A 24,205-nucleotide genomic window follows, 5' to 3' on the forward strand; every position below is an offset into this window, starting at 1 on the left:
GCATTGGTACACAACGCGCAAGTTGGCAGCACTATCAGTTCTCGCACAACCAGCTGTTGCTTGGATAGGGTCAACAAAGGGGCGATAGAAATCGCAAACAGCTAAATGCAAGTCGTTAATTTCTTACTATATCCACAAATAAAGAAAAATGGACGAAAGCGAATCTTATGTGCACAGCGCCTACCAGGTAACGATAATTCCGACTGATCTACATCACGAGGAAACAATAATCAGAGCAGCACAGTCGCTAGACTGTCTAAACAAAACAATCAACTCAATTTTTGGCCGCATCGATGCTCGGTTAGAAAAAAATGGTGCCAAGGTTCAGCATATAAATGAGCGTGTCATGCGTGCCCAGGCTAAAATTGATGCACTTGTTGGCTCCAAGAAATCCATCAAAATCTTTGCGCCCGCCCGGTTTCCAGGCCACGGTATCTTAAACAACATACCTGCAACCTTTCCGGCCGTGGCCAAAGAGTCAATGGATATTCCTACACCAACACAAAAACATTCAACAACAGCGATATCAGAACGTCGTCAACGCAATCGCAATGTTGACTCAGCGAGTGATTCGCACAGTGCCGTGGATATCGACGGCGTTTTCTTTCATGTGCGTGGCGAGGAGCAGCAACAGACGCCGCTTATCACAGAACGTCAGCTCACAAACAGCGTCGCAGGTTTGGGTCCATTGCCGCCCGCTAAATCAGTGCCTGCAGTTTTGCGCTTCAATACCAATGAATTCGCCTATGGCAGTGATGATCTAAATGCCTGGAAGCGGAACTTGCCTCCGCAGAACCATAAACGAGATGTCAACAATAAGCCAAAGCCCACCCAATTATTGGCACCGGCGCCCCACTCGCTGGCACATGGCACCACCAAGCTAACCACACCAGCTGGGGACTTGCGCTATACGCCCGCAGCGTTGGCGGCACCGGCTATCGACGTGCCGTTGGACTTACCAGATTTGCCAGGCATCGCGAATGACTTGCAGTATGTGCCGGTCGAGGAGAAGACACCCATTGCACCATCGCATCAATTTGTCGATTTACCCGACTTGCCCGAGTTGACTGAGCTGAGTGAAAAGTTAGATGTTGCTCCTGATAACATGGTTGTAACTGTGCAGGCAATAGCAGCGCAGACGCACATGACGAGGAGATCTTATACTGGAACTGTACCAACAGCTGCGCAATGTGCTCCACCACCGCCTCCGCCGCCCCCACCACCACCGCCGCCGCCACCGCCACCACCACCCGCCCAAACAACTGCCAAACTGTCTTCTGATGGCGCCGTCAAACCCATCTCCCCATCCTTGGAAACACCTTTAAACATACCCGAATCGCGGCCACCACCACCAGATGATCCTCGATCTGAGCTGATGGCTGCCATACGCAATGCTGGGGGTGTACATGGTGGACGCTTGCGTTCGTCAGCTGCTGCGCCCGTAAATCCAGATGGAGACGCAGATGCTGTGGGCAAACTAAATGGTAATGCAACAAGCCGATCCAGGGCAGGAGGTAGTGCAACCAGTGGAGGTGATCTGATGGCGGACCTACACAATAAGCTTATGCTGCGACGTAAGGGAATCTCAGGCAATCCAAATCCGGTGGAGCAATCAGGGAACCCAATGATGTTGCAACTGTCAAAAATAATTGCAGCACCAATGGAGAAAAGCAAAACTTCCATGTCCAGCGACGAGGGCGATTCCGATGATGATGCTGATGCAGATGCTTGGGAGTAGAACGAAATTAATTAGAATTAAATTAATTCCAGCTATATGTGTGTGCCTTGCTTTAAGCATTAGACAAAATTATTAAACTGTTTTGGGCAGATCGAGCATAACAACTGAGTAACTATTTTTGTAATGTAAAGTGCTGCAAAGCGCGTAAGGTTTTCAGTTTCATATTGGAAACTATCGTTAAAATTGCATGAAATTGAAGGCTATTGTATATGAAAGTTGGACAAGCATTGGCAAAAGCTAGTGCTGTAAAGAGATGTTAATTTAGTTTCTTCTTAAAGCGGGTGTCATCGATAAGCTTGTATCGATAACTGAATAAGGAAAACACATTGAAACGATGTCCGGCGATTCGCGAGATATTAATGACTTGTTTGATGATATAGTGCTGACCGAGGAAAAACACGCACGTCTGGGCTACTCTGAAGGTATCAGCGACGGTCGAGCTCAGGGTAATCAGGAGGGCTACCAACTTGGCTACGCTCAAGGCGTTCAACTTGGCGAGGAACTGGGCGGCATTTACGGCCAAGTGGTGGCTCAACAGCAGTTACCACATACCGAAAAGTTGCAACGCACATTGCAACAGCTACGGCAGCTTATTGAAGAGTTTCCACGTCAAAACGATCCCGACCAAGACATCATTGGCGCTGTGGAACACATTCGGAACACGCATCGGCGACTGTGCGCTTTGCTGGGCACCAAAAAGGGGACTGTTCCGGAAACTGAACGCACAACGCAAGAGCGCAGAGATTACAGTTTCTAAAAGAACTAACAAGATGGCACATATAGGAGTGGGACAACTACAGTGTCGCCTCGATGAGTTAATAAAATACTTGACGCCGTACATGTCTTTAGTTAATTGCCACATGGTTAACTACCTAACGGATGACTATTGGAATGAATTTGTGCCTCAGTCATTAAGAGCAGAGCTTCCAACACCTGTGGACGTACAACAAGCCATAGAAATATTATTTTCGAATGACTCAACTAATTTGCAACAGTTTCCAGCACTTACCCAATTTTTGGAAATTAGTAAGCGCCAACGCTTGTCCAGTACCACAGAGCTATTGACTAGTGTTGAGCAACTGGACCAGCTGCTGAATGCTCAAATGCAAACTCAGCTTAACATTAAAGAATTTATGAGCGCTAAGAAGTGCCATGAGGTAGATATGAAGTCATTCAGAAAAGAACAGCGGCTTTAAAACCCTTACACATAAACAAATCTACAGGTGGAGCTAACTGCGGCCTTGGTAAACAAGCTCGTAAAGAGTATAATAGACGAATCTAATTGCTATATTGTTGATGCTGGGGATGGCAAAGGATACCTCTCGTCGAGATTAAGTCTACAGTATGGCCTTTCGGTGCTTGGAATCGATGCTAATGAGTCCAACACTAAAAATGCCCTTTCACGAGATAGTAAATTACAGGTATGTGCTTAAAGATAAATACACTTTATTTCATTTCATTCACTTTTTGGTCACTTAATGCTAAGTTGTACTGAGAGTTGGTTTAATCTCGCATCTCGCCCTCCTCATCGTCATCTTCCATGCCTTTGATGTAGAGTACATTGTTGCAGCGTATCAGCACTTCGCCTAGATTGCCCGTAACGGAGCCTTCGATAACTTCCTCTGTGTTTGCCAGCTGCATGTTCATGTAGCCATCGACTGAGACTAGAAATCCCTTGTATTCCTGTCCCCACTTTAGTTTAACAAGCACGGGCTTTCCGGTCAGACCATTTAGAAATGGTTTAGGATTAATGGGCATGCCAGCTGACATTTTGTTTGATTGTTTATTTTTATGCGAGTTGTGGAATGAAAATAGAAAAACGCGTATTTATTTGCCGGCTAAAACGTTTTCGCGTCGTGCATGCAGCAATAAGAATAAGAATGACAGCTGCGAAACGGGGTGGCAGAAACATATATCGATATATCGATTCATGCATGTTAGGCATACAGACAATCGGTAATTTACTTACGCTAATCAACACTATTTTTGTTTCCAATTTATTTGAATTAGCGCGCCTGGAATGGCTTAACAGAACGCGCTGAGATACTAAACCAAGGAAAAACACCACCAAGACGCGGTAAAAAGTCTCCCACTAAGGAGACACATATAAATACCCCCACAAATAAATATAAAACAACTTCGATTTACATAACCACCGAACTAAACTTGAGCGATTTAATTAAGGAACATTTTAAGGATGAGCTACAAGTCGTTGATCCGCGCATATGTCTTACCGGCCTTCACACCTGTGGAAATCTTGCCGCCACTTGCTTACAGGTCTTTCATGCTCAAAATAATTGCCGTGTGCTGTGTAATGTGGGTTGCTGCTATCATTTATTGAACGAGCGCTACTCGGAACAAGAATTCTTTGGGAATAAGGCATTGATGAAGCAATCAACGGATTATGGATTCCCTATGAGTCGCTATCTTCAAGAACGCAAAGTAAAACTGGGTCGAAATGCCCGTATGCTAGCCGCACAATCCATTGAGCGCACCTTGTCAGCCAAGGAGCTGCCTAACATTTCGCTCTACTATCGCGCACTACTCGAGGTTCTGGTCTGCAGCCATGCTCCCAATTTAAAGAACTGCCTGCAAGTGGGCAAAGTACAAAAATTTAATAATTTTATTGAATATGTGCAAAAGTGTTCAAAGAAACTAAATGCTCCATGGCTGGCTGAGGTCAAAGAAGATGAACTGGAAGCCTTGCTGCAGCAGCACGAATCAGATAGACAATATCTATCGCTCTTTTATCTGCTGCGCATGTCATTTGCACCGGTGGTGGAAAGCCTAATTCTTCTCGATCGATTGCTCTACCTCAAGGAACTGGGCTACACGCACAGCTATTTAATTGATCTGTTCGATGCTGTCATATCACCACGACACTATGCAGTAGTTGCATTCAAGGAAAGCTAGATTCGACAATGAATTTGAAAAGCGTGTGCTAATCTAATAATATATATATAATATATGTACGAGGGTAGTCTAAACCATTATGAATGTGTGTCAATTAATTATTTTTATGTAAAAAGAACATGAAATACATAAATTTACATATTTGTTACAATTGTTTATTGGCGATTTTTATGCGTCTATCAGACTACACTCGTTCGCTGCATTGATTCGGGTTTTTCAACTTTTATTGCAAATTGTCTATCAGTTGTAATTAAACGCTATACAAATCTCAACATCAATTCATTTTACTAAGTATACATATAAGTGATGATCAGTTATCTGCAAAGCGTATTGTAATTCAACTTACAATACCCTGTACTCAATCAAAAATCTTTAAAAGAAATTATATATGTATGTGTATAGCCGTATATTATATATATAATATATAAACGAGGGTAGTCTGAACAACTATGAAATTTCAATGTAAGCATACAATTTGACAATGTATATTTTTAAGTCTTCCCACTGATCCCACTGATGATGTATTATTATTTGAGAACAATTCTCGTTTACAACGTATCATCTAGTTGAGCCCCAACTGTTGATTACATTTTTTCATTATCTTCCCTGTAGACGGTGTCTATAAAAACCTGAAGTAGACTTGAATCGATCGCAAGTGTTATTTCAGACTCGCTAATTGTCGGAACTTGTGATCGGAAGTGAATAAAATTATTTACAAAATATTTACTAGGTAAATGAAAATCTGGAAAAGGATATACCGTGCGGGAGGATTATAGAAATTTGATTAAGTGAATTTTGCATTGTTATGAATGATATTTCTAATGATTATAATGATATTTTTATAGAATATTAATATATTTTTAATGCATTTTTTGTACAAACATAGCTAATAGAAAGTAATTGATTAATGTGAGTAATTTGTTTCATTTAAATTTCATTAAACACTTAAATTCTTTAAAAAATTTTCCATTATATAAAATATATACAATTATTTGTTATGATTATCAGATTTTGAAGAGCTTTGCTTATCTTCCGTGAAGTAGTTTTTACAAAGAATCAACAAAGTACGTAGAAAAATAAATGCGTTTGATAAGACCGAATTATAGTATATTAGATAACTTTTATTTAGAATTGTTTGTTTACATGAGTTTGCTAAGATTTTTATTGCCTGTGTTAATTTCATTTTTAATTAAAAAATATATCAGATTATATATATTGCATAAGCTAAGATTGAAATCAAGTTCCATTTCTTTTGTAGAGTCCTGTGAAATGGTTTTAACGGCCGCTCTGTTTGTGATTGTCGGCGCGCTTAGCGCTGTTTATTTGTGGTTCCAACGGAATCACAGCTATTGGCAGCGCAAGGGCATTCCGTATATGCAGCCCACGCCCATTATAGGAAATACTGGGCCAGTGTTTACGCAGTCGAACTCCTTTGGCCTGCACATCTCGGATGTGTACAGTGATCCGCGGATGGCGAATGAGGCCGCTGTTGGCATCTATGTGATCAATAAACCTGGTTTGGTCATCCGCGAGCCGGAACTGATTAAATCGGTGCTAATCAAAGATTTTAATCGATTCACCAATCGCTATGGACGCACCGATCCACATTACGATGCCCTTGGCTCCAATAATCTGTTCTTTGTGCGCAATCCACAATGGAAGGAGATACGGACGAAGCTGACGCCGGTTTTCACCAGCGGAAAGATGAAGCAGATGTATCCACTCATGCAGGAGGTGGGTTCTTCAGACTAACGTTAAATAATTTCCAATTTAAAGCTGAATTGATCCACCATAGATAGCCGCAGATCTAGAGTCTATGCTAGCCAAGGAGTGGCCAGCAAACGGAGGCAAATACGTTACAGATATCAAGGATGTGTGCGCCAGATTTACGACGGATTCAATAGCAACGATAGCGTATGGTGTGCGTGCGAATAGTTTGTCGAATCCGGATGCTGAGTTCCGTAGGCAAGGCCGTAAGATCTTCGCACCGACGCTGGCGCGCAGCAAGGACTTCTTTGTCGCCTTCTTTTTACCGAAGCTGGTGTCGCTGCTGCGCATCAAGGTGTTTCCGGACGATTTTTCCAAATTCCTGCGCGATACCATTGGTCACGTCATGACGGAGCGAGAGCGAACGGCGACGGTGCGCAATGATCTGATCGATGTGCTCGTGGGCCTGCGCAAGGAGGCAGCCCTGGAGCCGGGCAAGCCGCATTTGGCCAACGACAATGACTTTTTGGTTGCTCAAGCGGGAGTATTCTTCACGGCGGGCTTCGAGACGAGCTCGTCAGCCATGTCCTTTGCCCTGCTGGAGCTGGCCAGGCAGCCGGAGTTGCAGAAGCGGCTGCGACAGGAAATCCATGAAGCCCTACTCGAGGAGAAGGATGGCAAACTGAGCTACGACAAAATCCATTCACTCGAGTACCTATCCATGGTAGTGGACGAGGTGTTGCGCATGTATCCAGTGTTACCTTTCCTAGATCGCGAGTATCAGAGCATTAAGGGAGAGCCGGATCTTTCGCTGAAGCCCTACTATGACCACAAACTGGAGAATGGCACGCCCATTTTTATACCCGTCTATGCACTGCAGCGAGACCCTAAGGTAACGTTTAACAAATCTCGCAACAAATCCTTGCCTAATCAATCATCTGTCATCTAGTACTGGACCAACCCGAATCTGTTTAATCCCGAACGCTTCTCGGCCGAGAACCGCAAATCTATTGAGCCCATGGCCTACCAGCCCTTCGGTCTGGGTCCCCACAATTGCATCGGCAGTCGAATCGGAGTGCTGCAGACCAAACTGGGTCTGGTCCACTTCCTCAAGAATCATTTCGTGCGCTCCTGCCCCCAGACCGTGAAGGAGATTGAATTCGATCCTAAGACGTTTATTTTGCAGCTGAAGTCGGGCATGTTTCTCGAGATTGTCAACGATAGACTATACGATGCGAATACTCTATGATTTCTGGCTTGGGCATCCTCTCATGTAATGCTGATGGTGCAGTTTATAGTTTTGTATTTATTTTTGTTATGGGCTTCGATTTACATTAAAAAAAGACGAAAGCAATTCAAAGTGCTTCAAGTTGTTGTTATTTTACCTGGCCTCTGATAAGACAGTCTCGTTCTTTGTTGTAAATAAAATGATTAAATTATTATTTAAGCGCCTTGCCCCTGTCACTCGACTGACGGACGGCTGGCAGCCTAAGTCTTTAGAGATTATTCAATTGCTTGATTAGATTTGTTGTGTTGAGATCAATTTCCATATTATTGTATTTGATGGGCATTAAAAATCGTTTAAATATCGATTTGATTTAAATTGCGTTTCTAAACTGAAATTGTTGCCCAGTGCTGTGCAAAAAAAAAATATGCTTATAATAAATGCATATATGTATATGTATTGTATATGTATATGTATAGGTGTATATGAATATAATAGTAAATATTTGAATAGTAATCTTCACCTTTAATATAAATTGCATAAATACAGTTGACTAATATAAATTAAAAATCAATTTTAAACATTGATTCACTAGCTAAAATGTTTTTTAAATACTTTATAATAAATATAGATTTATATCAAATTAATGTAAAATTTTTTTAATTGATTTTAAATATATATTAATCAATAGTATTTTATTTAAATATCAACTATTATTATTAGCACATTTAATTTAATTTTATTTTATTTCTTATAAAATCCAATGAAGTCCGTTGATTCTTCAGACAATACATTAATCAAGATATAACTACTTTTTTAAGAATTTATTATTATTATTTAAATGCAGACAAAAACACAGCAACCCCATTGAAGCTTTTTAAGTAAAAGGTTATTACAATAATAAATAAATCTTGCCTTACTATACTTATTTTTTTTTTATTAATATCGATTAATTTTCCCTTTCTTTGAGAATATATTCCAACATATAATAACGTCTCTTGAAGCTGCTAAAAATCTGATAATTACCCTCTTAAAAGCTTTATTTTTGATTATATCATAAATACGCATGATTTAATTTTTGATAGTCGAATTTAGGGGCTAATGATTTTTTTTTTTTTTTGCGCTAATAACAATTTGAGCAAAGGTCGTCCCTTATTAATTTGGAGATTTGTAGAGTGTCGCAGTAGTGCGCTTTGATTAGCTGTTGCACCTCTCGCAACTTTCGCAGCGACACGCAAGTATCGGAGGCAATCAAAATGCATTTTGAAGTTCGAATGCTCGTCTTGAACAGTTTAAAATGCGAAGACACGCGAAATGAAAGCTTAGTGCTACGTGAGTTGCTGACAGGTGAACTATTCGACTACTATCCAGCGAGTTTCCCCCATTTCGGAAGTTCAAGTAAGTTCTATTCAAACGCCCAGGGGATCGCGCACCAGTCGCAAATTGATGCCCCCCTCGGCCTGTAGTATGATTGCCTTCGCGTCCAGTTTCATGCGACGCGGAGTTCGCTCCGATGTTGTTACCAAATGATTGCGCAACACATAGACCAAGCCCACCTTCGCCTGCAGGTAGCCATAGCGCTCACCGATGCATCCATGCGGACCCAGACCAAAGGGCATGTAGGTATACGGAATGTGCAGCTTCCGGTTGCTCGAGGAGAAGCGTTCCGGCTGAAATTGCCTCGGCTGCGGGTAGTACTGCGAGGAGAGAAAGAGAGTGAGAGAGAGAGGGGAGAAGTTAGAAGGGGACTACAATTAGAGACTAAGGACTAAACTGAGAAGAGAAGAGTTACACGAAGCTAAAGCAGATCTAAAAAGATCTCTTCACCTCTCTACTTATGCACCTGCAAAGCTCAACTCACCTGTGGATCCATGTGCAAGGCGTAAGCTGGTATATAAACGGGCATGCCCTTGGGCACGCAGAACTTGTGAAAGGGCGCCAGGGAGTAGCCCTCGTCGCTGGTGCACTCGCGATCGAGAAAGGGCAGTGGAGGATACATGCGTAGCACCTCCTGCAGTATCATTTGCATGTATTCCAGGGACTCGATCAGCTGCTGGTTGACACAGCCTCCGCTGGCAATGAGAGCCTGTTTGATCTCTGCTCTCAGGCGCTGCTGCACCTCCGGATGCTTGGCCAGCTCGTACATGGCGAAGGCCATGGTCGACGAGGAGGACTCGAAGCCGGCGGTAAAGAAGAGCACGGCCTGGGCCACCAGAATGTCGCCATCGAAGACGAATTTCGATTGCTGAGTGCTGCGCTTGAAGTCGATCAGCAGATCGATTAGATCGTTGCGGGTCTTCTGGGACTTCTCACGCTCTGCCATGACGTAGCTGATGGTGTCGCGCAGGAACTTGGCGGACTCAGCGGGCACCACCTTGAAGCCGAAGTAGGGCACCAGCTGTGGCAAGAAGAACACCAACGTGAACTCTGCCGCTCGCTTCAGGCTAAACTGAAAGACCGCCCGGCCGTGGCGACGGAACTCGCCGTTCGGGTGGGTGAAACTGTTCGCCTGGATGCCGTAGGCCACCGTGGCAATCACATCCGTGGTGAAGAGAGCGCACAGCTCCTTGGCCTCCAGATCGAAGCAGCGCATCCGTTCATTGTGCAGCGGCTGCTGGCGGAGATACGCATCCAGATTGCGGCCGACCTCATCGATCAGGGGAAACATGTTTTTCAGCCGATTGCTGGTGAAGAATGGTGACAGCTTCAGGCGCACCTCCTTCCAGGCCGGATTCTTCAGAAAGAATATATTCTGCGAGCCCAACGGATCGCCTTTGTAATCCGAGTTCGAGTAGCGATTGCTGAATTTCGCAAAGTCCTTGACCATGATTCGCTTAATCAGCTCCGGATCGCGCAAGAGCAGCGCTGGCTTATAGAACACATGAATGCCCACAAGGGGCTTATCCTGCGCATCCGGATGATTGTACATCTCGCCAATGAAATCCGCCGGACTACTGCGCATGCTCAGCAGCCCGCCCAGGTTGCCCACAAACAGCCGAGGACGCAGCTCAGGCACTCCGCGTGCTATCCAATAGGCATAATGGTGTCTCAGGTAGTAATATCCACAGATCAGGATGCAGAACAGCAGAAGCAGCACTGTGCCAAGCGTCATTCTCACAGCTCAAGCGATGCCCAGCCACTGTTTGCCACGACTGCCTTCCCATCGGGGTTTATCCTCAGCTCGCGCTGGAAGATTATGATCGGGGTTAAGCTAATTGCGTCACGCGTTCATTTTCTATTCTCGGTTTTTGGATTTCTGAATGAAATGCGATTTTCATTGTATATGCTTCTTCTTCGCCGTCTTTTTGTTTCTTTTGTATTCTATACTTCATTGAACAGAGCTCAGGCGTATTTCTATGAGAGCTTCTTATGTAAGAGATGAGATATACATACATGCACATTTGAGTTATGATTTCAATTAAAATTAATATATTTTATCTTCCAACTTCTATCTTTCAGTTATGTTAGCTCTTTCCTTGGCTCTGATGCTGCTGTCTCTGGCGCTGCTCTACACCTACTTGTACCTAGAGCAGCGCTATAGCTACTTCCGTCGGCATCGACTGATCCATATACCCGCCTCCAGCTGGACGCCATTTGGTCACCTGAAGCAGCTTCTGCTGCTGCGCATCTCGTTTGGTGATCTCTTCAAGGAAATCTATGCAGATGCACGCATTGAGCACGCGAAGCTTGCTGGTTTCTACGTGTTCCAGACCCCGGTTCTAATGCTGCGCGATCCGGAACTAATAAGCCTGGTGCTGATCAAGGAATTTAATAGCTTCCTCAACCGGTATGAAGCCGCCGATGCTCAGCATGATCCGATGGGCGCATTGACCCTGCCCCTGGCCAAGTATCCGGTGTGGCGAGAGAGTCGGCGCTGCATGTCGCAGATGTTCAGCAGTGGCCGGATGAAGCAGCGCATGTATCCCTTGATGCAGCAGGTGCTGCTCGAGCTGGAGCAGCATCTGGATAGGCGCATGGCCGGGCGGGCGGAGCAGGTGCTGCCGCTGAGTGAGATGTGCCAGCTGTACACGACCGATGTGACGGGCAGATTGTTCTACAGCTGGGATGTGGGTGGACTGCGCCATGGTGAGTCACTCCTAAGGGATCAGACTAAGCAGCTACTCCACCCGAATCTCACCAAGGTGCTGCACTTCATGTGCATCTTCTTCTTGCCACAATGGACTTGGCTACTACGCGCCAAAGTCTTTGCCGAGGGCTATGCGCGTTTCATGCGACAGATGGTCGAGAGGCAGCTGCGGCAGCGATGCCAAAAGCGTAATCCTCTAGCGGATGTTGATCTGCTTGGTCTGCTGGAGCCACTGCAGCGTACGCAGCACTCGGATTTCACAGCTTCCCAGGCGGGCATCATTCTCCTGGCTGGCTTTGAGACTTCGTCCGCCCTGCTGGGCTTCACATTGTACGAGCTGGCCAAGCAGCCGGCGTTGCAGCGACGTTTGAAGCGGGAACTGGCCACAGCCTTTGGCCAGGATGCGCAGCTTAGCTATGAGACAGCTTCCACCTTGCCGTACTTAAAAATGGTTTGTCTGGAGGCTTTGCGCCTCTATCCCGCTGCTGCATTCATCAATCGCGAATGCACACGACCCGAGGGCTTCTCACTGCAACCACACATGGACTACGTGATACCGCCTGGTATGCCCGCCTATATATCCATATTGGGCATACAGCGTGATGCCAAGGTGAGAGCTGAAAATATTCAGAGCTAAAAGCTTCTACTATTCTAGTTAAGATGGCCAAGGAAAAAAAAACAAAATAAAGTCCCTTCCCTCTAGTCTAGTCAATATACTAGATTAAATATATTAATTATAAGCATGTTTAGCATATTAGAATATTTAATAATAAGCAAAAAGTGCATATTTACGTATTACTTCAATTGCAATATTAAGTCCAATAAGAATAACGTATATCCAACTATTTGCTAATAGGCTACAGTCTAATGAGAATATCTAGCATATTCATGCATTCTCTAATTAGAATGTTAATAATGTTTGTGTCTTTGTTTTTATGCGTATGCAATCGCAGCCTGTTATTGTATTGGAAGACTTCCAGATTCTACCTTTCTAACTCTATTGAATTCCAGTACTGGCCCAATCCATTGCACTTTGATCCGGAGCGTTTTGCGCCGTCACGTCTAAAGGATATAATACCCATGACTTATATACCCTTTGGTGCTGGACCGCATGGTTGCATCGGCAGTCGACTGGGTTTGCTGCAGCTGAAACTGGGCGTGGCACACATACTGCGAAGGCATCGAGTGGAAGTGTGCGATAGAACTGTCAACCAAATACGCTTCAATCCAAAGACCTTCATGCTGGAGTCATTGGATGAGTTATATTTACGTTTCTGCCTAGATCCCATGTAGTTAACACCAATATATTTAAATATCTATAAATATAGGCTGTGAAATACGATCATTAAACTACCTGTCTAAGTACTATAACAATTATCTTTTCATCTATCAAGACAGCTCAAAGGGCTTTGTAGTCATGTCAAAAATGGAAATTGTTATACAAAGTGATTTCACAGACACGCAAGGGCTAATAGGATACATAAATATATATCTCATATATATAAATAGTTATATACACTTGGTATTGCATGTTATTGAATGTTTTTCTGACAGTTGGTGAACCAAAGAATTTTAATTGTTCCACGTTTTAGCGAGAGATAACTGTAAACAAAATCTTTACGATCCTAACAAATCAGTCAGCAATGCAAAAATTATGTGTAATTGATTTTTCATTACATAAATATAGTTCAATTTATTTTGCTCTTTCCAAAAGTGCTCTTAGCATGAATATTTAAGTGTCTATAGATAATCGTATATTCCATGGAGGTTCACATGCCGTAGTATATTACTCTTAGTTGGGATGCTGTTCGAGTCGTGCCAGCTTCTCCTCAATGTCCTTGATGCGACAGCGCACCTCGGGTGCTGAGTCGCGTTGAAATTTGCTCAGATTCGCTTCGAAATTTTGCTTGAGCAGCGCCAACGTAGACTGATCCCTGGTCAGGCTGAGACGCTTGATCAGCATCAGAACGATGTTGAGTGCCTCCTTTTTGAGTCCTGTATGGGGTACGCCGGCAGCTAGAGTGACAGCGGCCAGGACATCACTGCAGATCTTCTGCACGATGGCCTCGCGTGTCTGCAATGGTGGCGCCTCCGTCTTCGGCTTCTTTTCCAGATTGTTGCGCTCGAGCGCTATGTCGGGTAGCTGGGCTGTCTCGTCGAAGATGTACAAGCGCTCCACGTACTTGGTTAGCGCAGCCAGCAGGCTCACCTGTACAGGCCGTGTGCTCTCGCTCAAAATGCTCGTACAGTTCTCGGCGAAGAAGAGTTGATATCTGTGCTGGGTTTCGATTGCATGCTTGGGCCACGCCTTGCCGAGGGTCTCCCAAACAACTTCCTTCAATTTGTTAAGCGTTTGGGCGCGTTTGTTGCGCTCATCGGCTGTTAAGTCCTTGCGAGCAATGCCACTACAGCCAGCCTCGTCATCATCATCTGAGTCAACGGCGCGCAGCTCCTTCTTCTCCAGCAAATACCAGATCATGTTGCAAACCTCCTCAAAGCGATCTGCCTCCAGCACATCCAATATGTCGCCGAGCGCACCTAATGCCATAGTACGATAGACTGGCTCCTGTTTACGTGCCTCGCGCATGGCTGCTTCTATGATGCTCGGACAGATCTCGTGCTGGCGATCGAGGTGTTTGCATAATGCAGCCAGCGCCTGCAATAGCCGCTCCTTGCCCTCGAAGGTGCGTCCCTGCAGTCCACTAAGCAGCAGCTTGATGAGCCGCACTCGATCCGCTGTCTCCAGAGAACTGCCGAGCCGCACTGCTATATTCTGGATGACATTGGCTGCCTGCGCCTTTCGCGACCAACTCGCATCGGTTAGCGAGGACTCCAACTTGGGCAGGATGACATGCAAATTGACTCGAATGCCCGCATCTCCTGGACTAATGTCCATCCACAGATCCTTCCACAGCTCAATGTTCGCTTTGTTCTCCTCGTTCTGCTCCTCGTGCATGGCAAAGAAGATCAACGGGAGCAAGCAGTCCATGTAGTCCTTGAGCAGTTCATGGTGTCGCTTATTAATCGATTGTATGGTCAATGCAATGGACCGATTGTTTGGCTGTTCCATATACAGCTCGTCCAGTTTGGCAAAAAGATTCTTAATCGATTGTTCCTGTAAGAGGGAGATTTTAAGAGGAGCAAGGACTTAGCTAAGTAGCAATCTTACCTTGGCCAGTCCCATGAGATGTCCAATGGCACTCGCATTATATTTGCGCACCGTAGCATTGCGATCCTTGATACCGCCAAAGCAAGCACCCAAATATTTGCCCACCAGGGGCGTCATCTCCTTGCCTAGACGTATGCTAATCTGTGGAAGAAAAACCAACAGAAGAATTAGTTTTTGTATTCCAAAGGGATTAAGAAAAGAGAGGGACAACAGAGACATAGTCTCAGATGTAGTTTCTTCACTCACCAGGCAAACAAAGTGGGCGCAGCCAATTTTGGTGCCCAGATTCACGCTGGTCTTCATCAGCTCGAGGAGCTCTGGGGTCATGCGCTCTAGCACGGGGTAATCAATGAAGCGTACACACTTGTTGATCGTCTCCATGGTGTGATGCGACTTGGCTGCCTCAGCGCGCAGACTGTCGACAGCTTCCTGTGCCTCATTGTCGGCGCCCAGACGAGTGGACACATACGAGAGCTTGGTGTTTTCCAGCTCGCCTGTAGCGCGCAGCATACAGGGTATGAGAGTGGCAAGATGCGGTGCAATCAAAGCACCCGACGAGTCAATCATTTCCGATATAGTCTTAATGCTGACCTTGCGTATTTCTGCAACCTTGTGACCCACGCCCGTCTCTAGTAGAAAGGGTAGAATTGAGGCAGCGACGGCAGTGCCTGACTTTCCATGCTCCGAGGAGGCGGCTAGTACGCATAGCTTACTCAGAAATGTGGCTGTGCCTTGGGCAGTCATGCGTGTGCCCTCGTGTATGTCATCCATGACGCGGAATAGCTGATACCAAAGCTCGCGCAGCTCCGGCTCAGGCAGCTCGTCCACATCCATGGTATCAGGCGTTACCCGACGAATCGTCCCAGTGGTCGATGTCAGGTGCTTCTCCTCGGAGCGCAAGCGCAAACCATTTGAACGCTTAAGCAAATCCCGCACAGCCAAGCAGCAGGCAATGCGCACACGCCATTCCGTGCTGGTCAAATTGTCGAGGAGTTCGCGCAGAATCTCCCAATAATATTGCTCGGTTACTTCCTTCGAGTCCGTGACAATGGTGTCCCATATGGATATCATCGAGTTCTGGATTTTGGGTGTCGGATCGTACTTATAACGATAGAGACGTGGTATTATCTTGCCCAAATAGGGTTGCATCTTCTGCCGCGACTCCGCAGAGAGCGTCTTCAAGCCAAACGCCGCACCCAGCTTGCTGGTCCAAGTGGCATTATGATTAGCCAGCTGCATAAACTGATAGATCATATCGGGCTGATTGAGATCGGAGGCAAGGGAGCAGAGTTCCTTGTAGGTGGTGATATTACCGCCTGTTGGCGTCTTGCCCAGCATGCCCTCGGCAAAGAGTTCGGTATCGCCAGTCACCTGATTCACCTGCCTCTTGCCGCCAATCAACTGATCGAGCAAAGAATTAGCCAGATCCGTTTGACAATTCGAATCGGAGAGGGCGTAAACCAAGCCCAAGCCACGTGAAGCAACATCTTGCACGAATTCTGTAAGCAAAGGAAAATTGTTATACACAAATAATTTAAATATAATATTTAAATAATTGTACGCACCACTATCGTCCGACAACAGCTCCGTAAAGGCGAACTGCAGCAGTTGCTTTTTGTTGAGCACTGCGGGTCGCTTACTGCAATGCTTGACCACAGCGAGCAGCCAAACTGAGATGGCCTGTCGCGATTGAGGATTGGGTTCGCTAACCAATCGTATCAAGGCAATCAAGAACTGCTCGAAATCTGCATCGCTGCAATGCACATTCACAAATGTCTCCGTGGGCGGACCCTTGTTAACATCGTAGCCACACAATGTGCTGACAATTGCCTCCGAGATGGCAATATTCAATGCTGCATCCTTTTGCACCTTGGTCAGCGTTAGGAACTTTTCCAGATTGCGTTTAGTAAAGTGGGCGCCATCTCCAATTGCCAAATAGCCCAAGCATTTGGCTGCCTCTTCTCGAATCCTTTGTCTAACGGAAGTGCTGCGCAGCAGTTGGAAAACGACGCTGAATATGATCATCTTCGTGGAAATTTGAATGCTCTCTGTTTCGGCCATTTCTTCATCATCGTCGTCATCGTTGTTGCTAGTGGCACATTGAATTTCCACTGGCACATTGGGTATCTCAACCACTTTGCCAATCATCGAGGTGCATTTTACAGCTGCTGAGATGAGCAGCCACTGGGACTCGGTTAGCATTTTCGCTGTGAATGAAAACCAAGTGTTATGTGTCGTATTACTTTACGTTATCCATCAAGACTTACCAATAATTTTTACTGCATTTACAAACTCCGTCCAATTGGCATAATCCTTGCTTATATTTTGCTCCCGCAATTGGTCAATTTTGCGATTGAAACTGTGACCCAACACCAAAAGCCAGCCATGCTTATGCTCAAGTGATTTCTGCGATAAGGTGTTTAGACAATCGCCGATCTCCTGATCAAATTTATCATTTGGTAGCCCGTAGGCCCAGAGGATGCCATAGACCTGGGCAACATTAAGACGCATTACTTCGGAAACATCTTTCAGCGAGTTGCTCAACGGCTCCAGTAGATGCAATTGCTTGGGCGCAAATATCTCGGGTGCCGCATTCAATAGGTCATAGAGACATAGTAGCGTTGAATCAGCTAAAAGAGAAAGAAAGAGTTGTTACTCTCATAATACTGAGGATTATGATTATGAATACTTCGCTTAGCTTCCACGCCGCGCTGCACAAAGAGTAAATATTGTTGCAGTGCATTAGATTCCTCCTCGTCATAGTTGGTGATTATATATTTGCGCAGCTCATGAGTATATTTCTCATCGCCCGGTGCGGCGACGATGCCCGCCGAATACCAGAGACAGAGACGCAGGTAGTCGAGTATCTCCTCGTAGACATCCAGACTATAGGGCAGCTTGGTCCGTCCAATAACCACACAGCAGCTGCTCTTCTTCAGTCGCTTGTTGGCCATCTCATGGACATGGGCCATCATTGCATGAAAACTGGGCAGCAGGACGCGTCGTTGTTCGAGTGATAAATGATTAAAGTCGCTAATCGATTCGCTAGTATGTTTGCCTGTGTGCTCAATGGAAGAGAGCATGCTATAGTTGACATGATCCTTCTTCGAAGTTCCATACAAATAGGTAGTCACATTCTCTCTCAAGGAGTTGCTATTTATAGAAAGATTGAAATGGATTAGGTACGTATATACAGATTATAGGTATATTAGCGAAAACGCACCGTTCGCCTGCAATAAGCAGCAGCAAATAACGTGCCGGTGCATAGAACTCTGGATAGCAGCTGGTGAGGAAGACACTCGTTACGTTCTGGACAATTTGTATCTTGGACTCGGCATTGTCGAGTAGCATGGCCAGTAGCAGATGCTGTTGTCCATCCAACTGCACCTCCGATGGATCGCCTTGCTGGTCCACATCCATGGCATCTGATTTGGTCTTCGTTTGCCAGGCAAATGCTGGCGCCATGGAGACCAACGCCTCGCGTATTGAGCTATGCAAGTCGGGTGCACAAGTCGCTAGATTATTAAAGTAGGCCAGCACTAGTTTCAAATCTTGGCTAACATCCTCTGGAAAGCTGCGCGCGTGTTGAGCTAAGGCGGAATACGCTGCATTTTGTACATCGTTCGGCTCTACAGAGTCGCGTCCAATGACTTTTGTGATGCCAGTTAGCAGAACTTTGGATACCTTAGAGACGACATCTTGTGGGCCGCTATCGTAGTGGAGGAAGGAAACACGTTAGTAAGTGTATCTTCAGTATGCGATTCAGTATACAATGCCAACTTACTCCCGTAGCACCAACTCCACGAATTGCAGTGCTAGGACCTTACACTTCTGATTGGTATTGTTGCCAAAGAGTCCATCGAAGATCACTTGGAGACCCTTGCCTACAAAGATACCCTTGCCTCGACACTTAACCAAATACTGCAACAGCTTTTGGCGCACTCGAGCGCAACAGGGACGCGTTTGCCGCTCCGTCAACTGATGCTGATTGCCAATGAAGAGCGTGTAGAGAGGAGATGTCACAGCTGGGTTACTAAAATCCAGCATGGTGCACAATTTACTCAACTCAGCAATGGCAGGCGTGGCCACGCTGAAACGCGTATCAGCTGAAGCCACCACAAGTAGAGGAAATATATCATTATCAGCGAAAACTCCTCCGCACAAAAAGCGCACGATGCCCTTCTTGATCTTCTCCAGCTCCTCGGCTCGCCAATTGTTAGCAATGATACGCTTAAAGCTGTAAGGACTTAGTCCAGGTGGCACATCCTGATCCTGTGTGACGCCATAGGGCAGCAGAAGCACATCCTGCAGTAAAGCTAAGAAACTGGCAGAAATTGCCGGCTTCTCTTTTAGCTTAAACAAATCTCCACGTTGTGCCGGATCATCGGGTATTTTCATTTCACTCAAAATGGGCAGTAGAAGCATGAATAGCTTATCCTGATAGTTCTCCAGTTTGCTTTCGCAACCCAACACCTTGGCCGCCAGTTTTGTCTGCTCTTCCAACGGCAGGCGAGGGAAACCCATACTAATGAAAATGATGGCAAAGTTCTTAAGGAATGTGGTGCTCTCTGATCCTCCATATTGATCGAGGAGTGCTTCCACTGGTATCTGCACCTGGCCTCGTGATGTTAGACGTCGCTTTATATGTGTCAGCACCTCGACCACCTAGTTGATATACATCAAGTTACAGTAAATTTCTGCCAAGTCATTCAGGAATTCGTTTTACCTTAGAGCGTACTACGCTGTGCGGCGAATTGATTTTGATGATGACGGGCGTCAGAAATTTACCCACTGTCGTTTCTAGCTTCTCATCGCTGTCCGCATTGCCCAGACGCAATAAAACGCGTTCGAGTAGTTCTGCACAAAGAATGCAAAAATTTTTAAGACAGTTTTTAGCCGCTGATTACTTTTAACAAAAGCCGTCTAACTTAATTATTAACTATACAGAGACACTTTTCATCAGCTTAATATATGATGTACTGTCCAATTAGACAAAAATATGTAGTAGTTTTACCAATTTCTGCACTTGGCCCCGCTGTTTCCATGTTGCTTATTTTTCTGGTCAATTTTTTTGTTTAGCGTCTGAGTGAGTGTTGCCAGTGCATCCTAGACAGCTGCTTATGCACGACGTTGCCAGACTATTGAATAGCAAGTCATTCTGTTCTGTCTCTGCAAATAGGCGCGCTGTTTGAATTGTGGGGCACTCCAAATAGCGAACGGCAGATGATTTTCTAAACTTGTTAACAAAGCGCGTAGTTTGAAATCTAAACATCGTTGATAAATTCATGCTAAGAATTACCCAGTACCCAGTACCCAGTACACGTATACGTACGTATACGTATTTAAATAAAATATGTTTGCTTTCATTACGAGGCCTTTATTGAAATTAAATTAAAACACATTCGTATTTTTTTTTTAAAGAAAATATCCTCTTGAAAGTCATCAACGAAAACCTGAAAAATAACAGATTCAAACTTTAGTATAACATATAAGTAACAAATAGCTTAATATTATTGAATAAATTTCAGTATTTTTACATTTAGTAAAAAGAGTCAAGTTTCTTCAGCAATTTGTTTTATGAAGACCGTCATGATTTTATCATCAGAGAATAATAAAGAAATACACATTTTTCAAAAGATTTACTTAATACACACCTTTTAAGAAAAAGTTGGTCTCGCCTCCTGAAAATTCTGAAAGAATAGAACTACAAAGTTACAGAATTAAATTTACAGTTTTTTTTTTTGTTTTATTCAAAAAGAATAGTGCTACAAATATTATTTTCTTCCATAGCGGTTGTCCTCACTTAAAACTTCTTGAAGCTCTTCTTGGCGCCCTGACCCTTGCTGACTTTCAACACGTTGAAGCGCACGGTCTTTGAGAGAGGACGGCACTCGCCAATTGTGACGATATCGCCATGCTCCACATCTCTGCAAGGAAAAAAAAATATATTAATATATAACAAATGAAGTAGAAGGCAGTAAGTTACAGATATAATTAGTTGTCAGTTTTTTACGTTTAGTAAAAAGAGTCAAGTTTCTTCAGCAATTTGTTTTATGAAGACCGTCATGATTTTTTCATCATAGTAGAAGTAATATGTAGTTATGTCAATGGGGTAGAGTATATATACCTGAAGGCGGGCGAGCAGTGGACGCTCATGTTGCGATGACGTTTCTCAAAACGACTGTATTTACGCACAAAGTGCAGATAATCGCGACGAATGACAATAGTACGTTGCATTTTAGTTTTGCGCACAACACCGGTAAGAATGCGGCCACGGATTCTCACATCACCGGTCCAGGGGCACTTTTTGTCAATGTAGGTGCCATCGATGGCCTGTGGGAAGAAACAAAATTGATTAGATGAACAACTTTTTTCTTTTAAGAGTGGGCATTTCTTTTGTTTGACATGCATTACCTCACGGGGGGTTTTGAAACCGAGACCAACATCACGGTAGCGGCGGAGCACCTTCTTTTTGGTGATGCCGGGCTTGACCTTACGGTTTAGGTTAACACCGAACTGCTTTTGGAAGGCGCGCTCGTTCTGTTTAGCATGGCATACAAGTTACATTGGTTGCGGGGTACACAAACGTGCAGGTGGGGCATGGAACGGAAGAAAAACGAGGGGGCGCAACATTAGTTAAATTTGCTATGGAGCTCTTACCTCGGGTGGGACTTTGAAGCCCAGCCCAACTTGACGATAGAAACGAGGACGTTTCTTGCCATTGACACTCTTACGTCGTATTGTCGGCACTGAGTGTTGCTTGCGAAATGCGCGTTCTGTTTGCTACAAAAATAATAGTCAAATTCCAAGTGTATTTAGCAGCGTAAACAGCATGCGTAGAAGTGTGGTTAGGTTGAATGTGAGCCTCACTCGCTGTTGCTTCTCCTTCTTGGCAAACAATACCATCAATGGTATATAGTAAATGTATTGCTCAACTCACAATGCACCATATTTCACATTTCACATTAAATTTGTTTTATAGCAATGCTATAACTGACGTATTTTATTTAATTTCGAACACATTTTTGCTGCCTTACCTGATCAGCCATGTTGGAGCAAGAGGAAAGAAAGAGCACGCGTCAAAATAGAGATGGGCGATATTTCAAAAGCGAATACATATCGCAATGCTACTGTAACGAGATGAATGTTTGTGCTCTGAAATGTGAAATTTGAAACGAGAATTTGTTTTACAAGAATATTTATTCAATCTAAGAAATAAGTAAAGTTGAGTTATTTAATACATTTAATGGTTTATTGTTTATTATTGTGTATTGATTCCAGCTGGCATTCTAATAAGTCACTGTGACTTTTAATGTCACGACATCGCTTTTCTGACTATCGAGTGTGCAAATGGTTGTATATCGATATGGATATTCCCATATTTGCTTGAGTTTAAATTTATCGTTTTAGTAAATTAAAAAAAACGTATATGATACCCAGGGCTGCATTTAGAATAGGCGCGACATTCAAAATATTATTGAAAACTTATACGACAATATATATGGACACTACTTGGATTTCACTGCGCTTTAGAAACCTTTATGTGAAATGTTTGCTGTTGCTGCCGCAACATTTGCGAAGCTATTGACCTTCTGTGAACGTCGACATTGACTTTGATTTTCACACATAGCTAAGATTTTAAGACACAGTCGCGCCACATGCATTGAAAGCACTTTAAAACCACTTGAGTGGCTTTCACAGAAAAGAAAAAATCTTTTGTGCGTTCACTTTGCAGCTTATTGTTTGCTCTCCACACAAGCATACACATATGTATGTATATGTTTATGTGCGTGTGTCTGTGAACAAGTAAAATTAAAAATTGCGTCAGCATTAATTCTTGTCATATGCCGGATTAAATATAATGACAACATAAACAAGTGCAAGTAGAGCAAAGCAGGGGATTGCCTTGAAACGATGTCCTGTGTGCAAAAGGCTTCAAGGCGAACACAGATGCGCTGCCATCGCTATAAATCCGTTTACGGCTAAACGTCACAGATGAAGGCCAGCCAGCATACCAGCCTTTTCTGCCTTGCCTTGCGTTGCCTATCCACCTTCCAACGTGCCTTCCTGTCGACCTTCCAGCCTGCCTGCCTTCCAGCCTTCCTGCATGCCTGCCTGCCTGCATTTCATTGCCATTGTTAGTGCGAATGTCTGCAGCATAACATTATGGGCAGTGAGCCAGGCTCGACCTTAACCCGCAACAAATTGCTGGAATGGGGCGTTGGGCGTGGCATGAGTTGCTGTCAAGGTTTTTATTTTTGCAAGCGACCTTACTCGTTGGCAAGGTAAATTTCGCTGCATTGCAAAAGGCAATGAAATTCCTTTTAAGTTTTTTTTGTTGTTATTATTAGTTTTCCATCATGTTTCTCATATCTGACTGCAGGTAAAACTAACACACATGATTAAATTTGAATAACCAACGCAAAGCTCTGAATTTTTTCAATAATATAAAATAAAGCTCTCAACTTTTTCACTTTCATTATATTTTTTTTTATGTTAATCGTTATTGTTGTTGTTCGTATTGGACTTTGTAGTAAATGAAAAAAGTTTAATGGGCGAAAGTTTGTGAATCATGGCAAATGAAAATTGTACAAAATGCGTACGAGATTTAAATTCAATCTGGACAGACGTGACGTGGGGCAGACGTGATTTAAGAACCAGCTGCTGGTGCTACTATGCTCGCTCATGCAGGGAAATAAATATATTTCTATTTCTCTCCTAAAGGATGAAGTTAGAGAGTTAAGGAATTTGTAATAAAAATAAATACCCTTGTGTATACCATCGCGGGTATAAGCTCAATGCTCTGTGTACCATTTGAGAACATGCTATTTTATAATGTATATATATATGTATATAATATATATACATATATTTTGTTGTTGTATATATCTGTCATGCTAAATCCGTTAAAAATTATAAGGTATCTGTTAATCGACTTATGTAGGCCCTTTTACATGTTCTCGTTTTTTTTAGACACTTCAAAGTAAATTAAGAAAATAATTTCCATGCCTCATGGAGACAATGTCAAAAACAAAAACAAGTAAGAATTTTGCAGTCGGGTTTGACTGACTGGCTAATACTCGAGCGGAACAAAATTAAGATGAGTTTACAGAGATCTATGAATTCACAAGGTAAACTCTGATCGATGTGCAAAACTTTTGTTAGGGGAAGACTTAAAATTGTGAAATATATTCATATAGGCAAGCGGGTATTGATGCACTGATCTACTCCCTTAACTCTGTATGAAAAAGAGAATGATAACGGCATTAAGTGTGCAGCTTAACGGTACATTAGGTAAACAGTGTTGTCAACATTCCACTCAGCTCTCTCTCTCTCACTTTCTGTCTTCCTCTCTGTCTTTCGCAA

General features: G+C 43.9%; 9 protein-coding genes across 10 annotated transcripts; 5 read left to right on the forward strand and 4 right to left on the reverse strand.

Annotated features, from left to right (window-relative positions):
* The first annotated feature begins 5 nt into the window (after positions 1-5).
* On the forward strand, positions 6-1,842 carry LOC149268532 (WASH complex subunit 1-like). Its single transcript, XM_089472428.1, has one exon. The coding sequence runs from the start codon at positions 149-151 to the stop codon at positions 1,736-1,738; it is 1,590 nt and encodes a 529-aa protein (XP_089328554.1). The 5' UTR covers positions 6-148; the 3' UTR covers positions 1,739-1,842.
* A 94-nt stretch (positions 1,843-1,936) lies between these two features.
* On the forward strand, positions 1,937-2,576 carry LOC149268533 (uncharacterized). The gene has a single exon (XM_089472441.1). The coding sequence runs from the start codon at positions 2,073-2,075 to the stop codon at positions 2,493-2,495; it is 423 nt and encodes a 140-aa protein (XP_089328567.1). The 5' UTR covers positions 1,937-2,072; the 3' UTR covers positions 2,496-2,576.
* On the forward strand, positions 2,509-4,802 carry LOC149268534 (putative methyltransferase-like protein 25). The gene is made up of 3 exons (XM_089472437.1): positions 2,509-2,895; positions 2,962-3,159; positions 3,749-4,802. The coding sequence occupies exons 1-3, from the start codon at positions 2,509-2,511 to the stop codon at positions 4,649-4,651; spliced, it is 1,488 nt and encodes a 495-aa protein (XP_089328563.1). The 3' UTR covers positions 4,652-4,802.
* Positions 3,168-3,624, reverse strand: SmF (small ribonucleoprotein particle protein SmF). Its single transcript, XM_089472443.1, has one exon. It carries the CDS (start codon positions 3,506-3,508, stop codon positions 3,242-3,244), a length of 267 nt encoding a protein of 88 aa, XP_089328569.1. The 5' UTR covers positions 3,509-3,624; the 3' UTR covers positions 3,168-3,241.
* Positions 4,803-4,952: 150 nt separating the features above from the next.
* Cyp6g1 (Cytochrome P450 6g1) lies at positions 4,953-7,718 on the forward strand. The gene is made up of 4 exons (XM_089472433.1): positions 4,953-5,381; positions 5,910-6,385; positions 6,447-7,250; positions 7,308-7,718. The coding sequence occupies exons 2-4, from the start codon at positions 5,921-5,923 to the stop codon at positions 7,605-7,607; spliced, it is 1,569 nt and encodes a 522-aa protein (XP_089328559.1). The 5' UTR covers positions 4,953-5,381; positions 5,910-5,920; the 3' UTR covers positions 7,608-7,718.
* A 967-nt stretch (positions 7,719-8,685) lies between these two features.
* On the reverse strand, positions 8,686-10,737 carry Cyp6g2 (Cytochrome P450 6g2). Its single transcript, XM_089472435.1, has 2 exons — positions 9,445-10,737; positions 8,686-9,280 (listed from the first exon to the last, which is right to left on the reverse strand). Exons 1-2 carry the CDS (start codon positions 10,693-10,695, stop codon positions 8,993-8,995), a joined length of 1,539 nt encoding a protein of 512 aa, XP_089328561.1. The 5' UTR covers positions 10,696-10,737; the 3' UTR covers positions 8,686-8,992.
* LOC149268538 (putative cytochrome P450 6t3) lies at positions 8,717-13,044 on the forward strand. The gene is made up of 3 exons (XM_089472426.1): positions 8,717-8,981; positions 11,043-12,280; positions 12,682-13,044. The coding sequence occupies exons 1-3, from the start codon at positions 8,840-8,842 to the stop codon at positions 12,961-12,963; spliced, it is 1,662 nt and encodes a 553-aa protein (XP_089328552.1). The 5' UTR covers positions 8,717-8,839; the 3' UTR covers positions 12,964-13,044.
* Positions 13,045-13,332: 288 nt separating this feature from the next.
* On the reverse strand, positions 13,333-20,010 carry LOC149268539 (proteasome-associated protein ECM29 homolog). The gene is made up of 10 exons (XM_089472410.1): positions 19,854-20,010; positions 19,566-19,696; positions 18,624-19,504; positions 18,063-18,548; positions 17,529-17,992; positions 17,107-17,469; positions 16,405-17,046; positions 15,086-16,338; positions 14,840-14,980; positions 13,333-14,785 (listed from the first exon to the last, which is right to left on the reverse strand). The coding sequence occupies exons 1-10, from the start codon at positions 19,882-19,884 to the stop codon at positions 13,463-13,465; spliced, it is 5,715 nt and encodes a 1,904-aa protein (XP_089328536.1). The 5' UTR covers positions 19,885-20,010; the 3' UTR covers positions 13,333-13,462.
* A 549-nt stretch (positions 20,011-20,559) lies between these two features.
* Positions 20,560-21,976, reverse strand: RpS11 (ribosomal protein S11). Of its 2 annotated transcripts, none has more exons than XM_018012236.2 (4): positions 21,877-21,976; positions 21,254-21,379; positions 20,967-21,172; positions 20,560-20,766 (listed from the first exon to the last, which is right to left on the reverse strand). In XM_018012236.2, exons 1-4 carry the CDS (start codon positions 21,886-21,888, stop codon positions 20,643-20,645), a joined length of 468 nt encoding a protein of 155 aa, XP_017867725.1. In that variant the 5' UTR covers positions 21,889-21,976; the 3' UTR covers positions 20,560-20,642. The 2 variants fall into 2 exon arrangements, with proteins under 2 accessions (XP_017867725.1, XP_089328565.1); XM_089472439.1 differs by lacking the exon at positions 21,254-21,379 and adding an exon at positions 21,500-21,622 and having other exon boundaries at positions 21,877-21,903.
* Between the last annotated feature and the right edge of the window lie 2,229 nt (positions 21,977-24,205).

Source organism: Drosophila arizonae, chromosome 5 (assembly GCF_054131065.1).
Source record: "Drosophila arizonae isolate 15081-1271.41 chromosome 5, UAZ_ARI_1.0, whole genome shotgun sequence".
Classification (NCBI taxonomy): Eukaryota; Metazoa; Arthropoda; class Insecta; order Diptera; family Drosophilidae; genus Drosophila; species Drosophila arizonae.

Excerpts from the sequence above, each read along its gene's own strand:
- LOC149268532 (XM_089472428.1), top strand. The coding sequence starts at position 149 with ATGGACGAAAGCGAATCTTATGTGCACAGCGCCTACCAGGTAACGATA.
- LOC149268533 (XM_089472441.1), top strand. The coding sequence starts at position 2,073 with ATGTCCGGCGATTCGCGAGATATTAATGACTTGTTTGATGATATAGTG.
- LOC149268534 (XM_089472437.1), top strand. The coding sequence starts at position 2,509 with ATGGCACATATAGGAGTGGGACAACTACAGTGTCGCCTCGATGAGTTA. Across the intron at positions 2,896-2,961 it reads GCGCTAAGAAGTGCCATGAG|GTGGAGCTAACTGCGGCCTT; the intron begins GTAGATATGAAG and ends ACAAATCTACAG. Across the intron at positions 3,160-3,748 it reads CACGAGATAGTAAATTACAG|CGCGCCTGGAATGGCTTAAC; the intron begins GTATGTGCTTAA and ends TATTTGAATTAG.
- SmF (XM_089472443.1), bottom strand. The coding sequence starts at position 3,508 with ATGTCAGCTGGCATGCCCATTAATCCTAAACCATTTCTAAATGGTCTG.
- Cyp6g1 (XM_089472433.1), top strand. The coding sequence starts at position 5,921 with ATGGTTTTAACGGCCGCTCTGTTTGTGATTGTCGGCGCGCTTAGCGCT. Across the intron at positions 6,386-6,446 it reads TGTATCCACTCATGCAGGAG|ATAGCCGCAGATCTAGAGTC; the intron begins GTGGGTTCTTCA and ends GATCCACCATAG. Across the intron at positions 7,251-7,307 it reads CACTGCAGCGAGACCCTAAG|TACTGGACCAACCCGAATCT; the intron begins GTAACGTTTAAC and ends TCTGTCATCTAG.
- LOC149268538 (XM_089472426.1), top strand. The coding sequence starts at position 8,840 with ATGCATTTTGAAGTTCGAATGCTCGTCTTGAACAGTTTAAAATGCGAA. Across the intron at positions 8,982-11,042 it reads CCCCCATTTCGGAAGTTCAA|TTATGTTAGCTCTTTCCTTG; the intron begins GTAAGTTCTATT and ends TCTATCTTTCAG. Across the intron at positions 12,281-12,681 it reads GCATACAGCGTGATGCCAAG|TACTGGCCCAATCCATTGCA; the intron begins GTGAGAGCTGAA and ends ATTGAATTCCAG.
- Cyp6g2 (XM_089472435.1), bottom strand. The coding sequence starts at position 10,695 with ATGACGCTTGGCACAGTGCTGCTTCTGCTGTTCTGCATCCTGATCTGT. Across the intron at positions 9,281-9,444 it reads CCTTGCACATGGATCCACAG|TACTACCCGCAGCCGAGGCA; the intron begins GTGAGTTGAGCT and ends CTCTCCTCGCAG.
- LOC149268539 (XM_089472410.1), bottom strand. The coding sequence starts at position 19,884 with ATGGAAACAGCGGGGCCAAGTGCAGAAATTG. Across the intron at positions 19,505-19,565 it reads ACAGCGTAGTACGCTCTAAG|GTGGTCGAGGTGCTGACACA; the intron begins GTAAAACGAATT and ends TATATCAACTAG. Across the intron at positions 18,549-18,623 it reads GTGGAGTTGGTGCTACGGGA|CGGCCCACAAGATGTCGTCT; the intron begins GTAAGTTGGCAT and ends CCACTACGATAG.
- RpS11 (XM_018012236.2), bottom strand. Across the intron at positions 21,173-21,253 it reads GTTTCAAAACCCCCCGTGAG|GCCATCGATGGCACCTACAT; the intron begins GTAATGCATGTC and ends TTCTTCCCACAG. Across the intron at positions 20,767-20,966 it reads CACTGCTCGCCCGCCTTCAG|AGATGTGGAGCATGGCGATA; the intron begins GTATATATACTC and ends TTTTCCTTGCAG.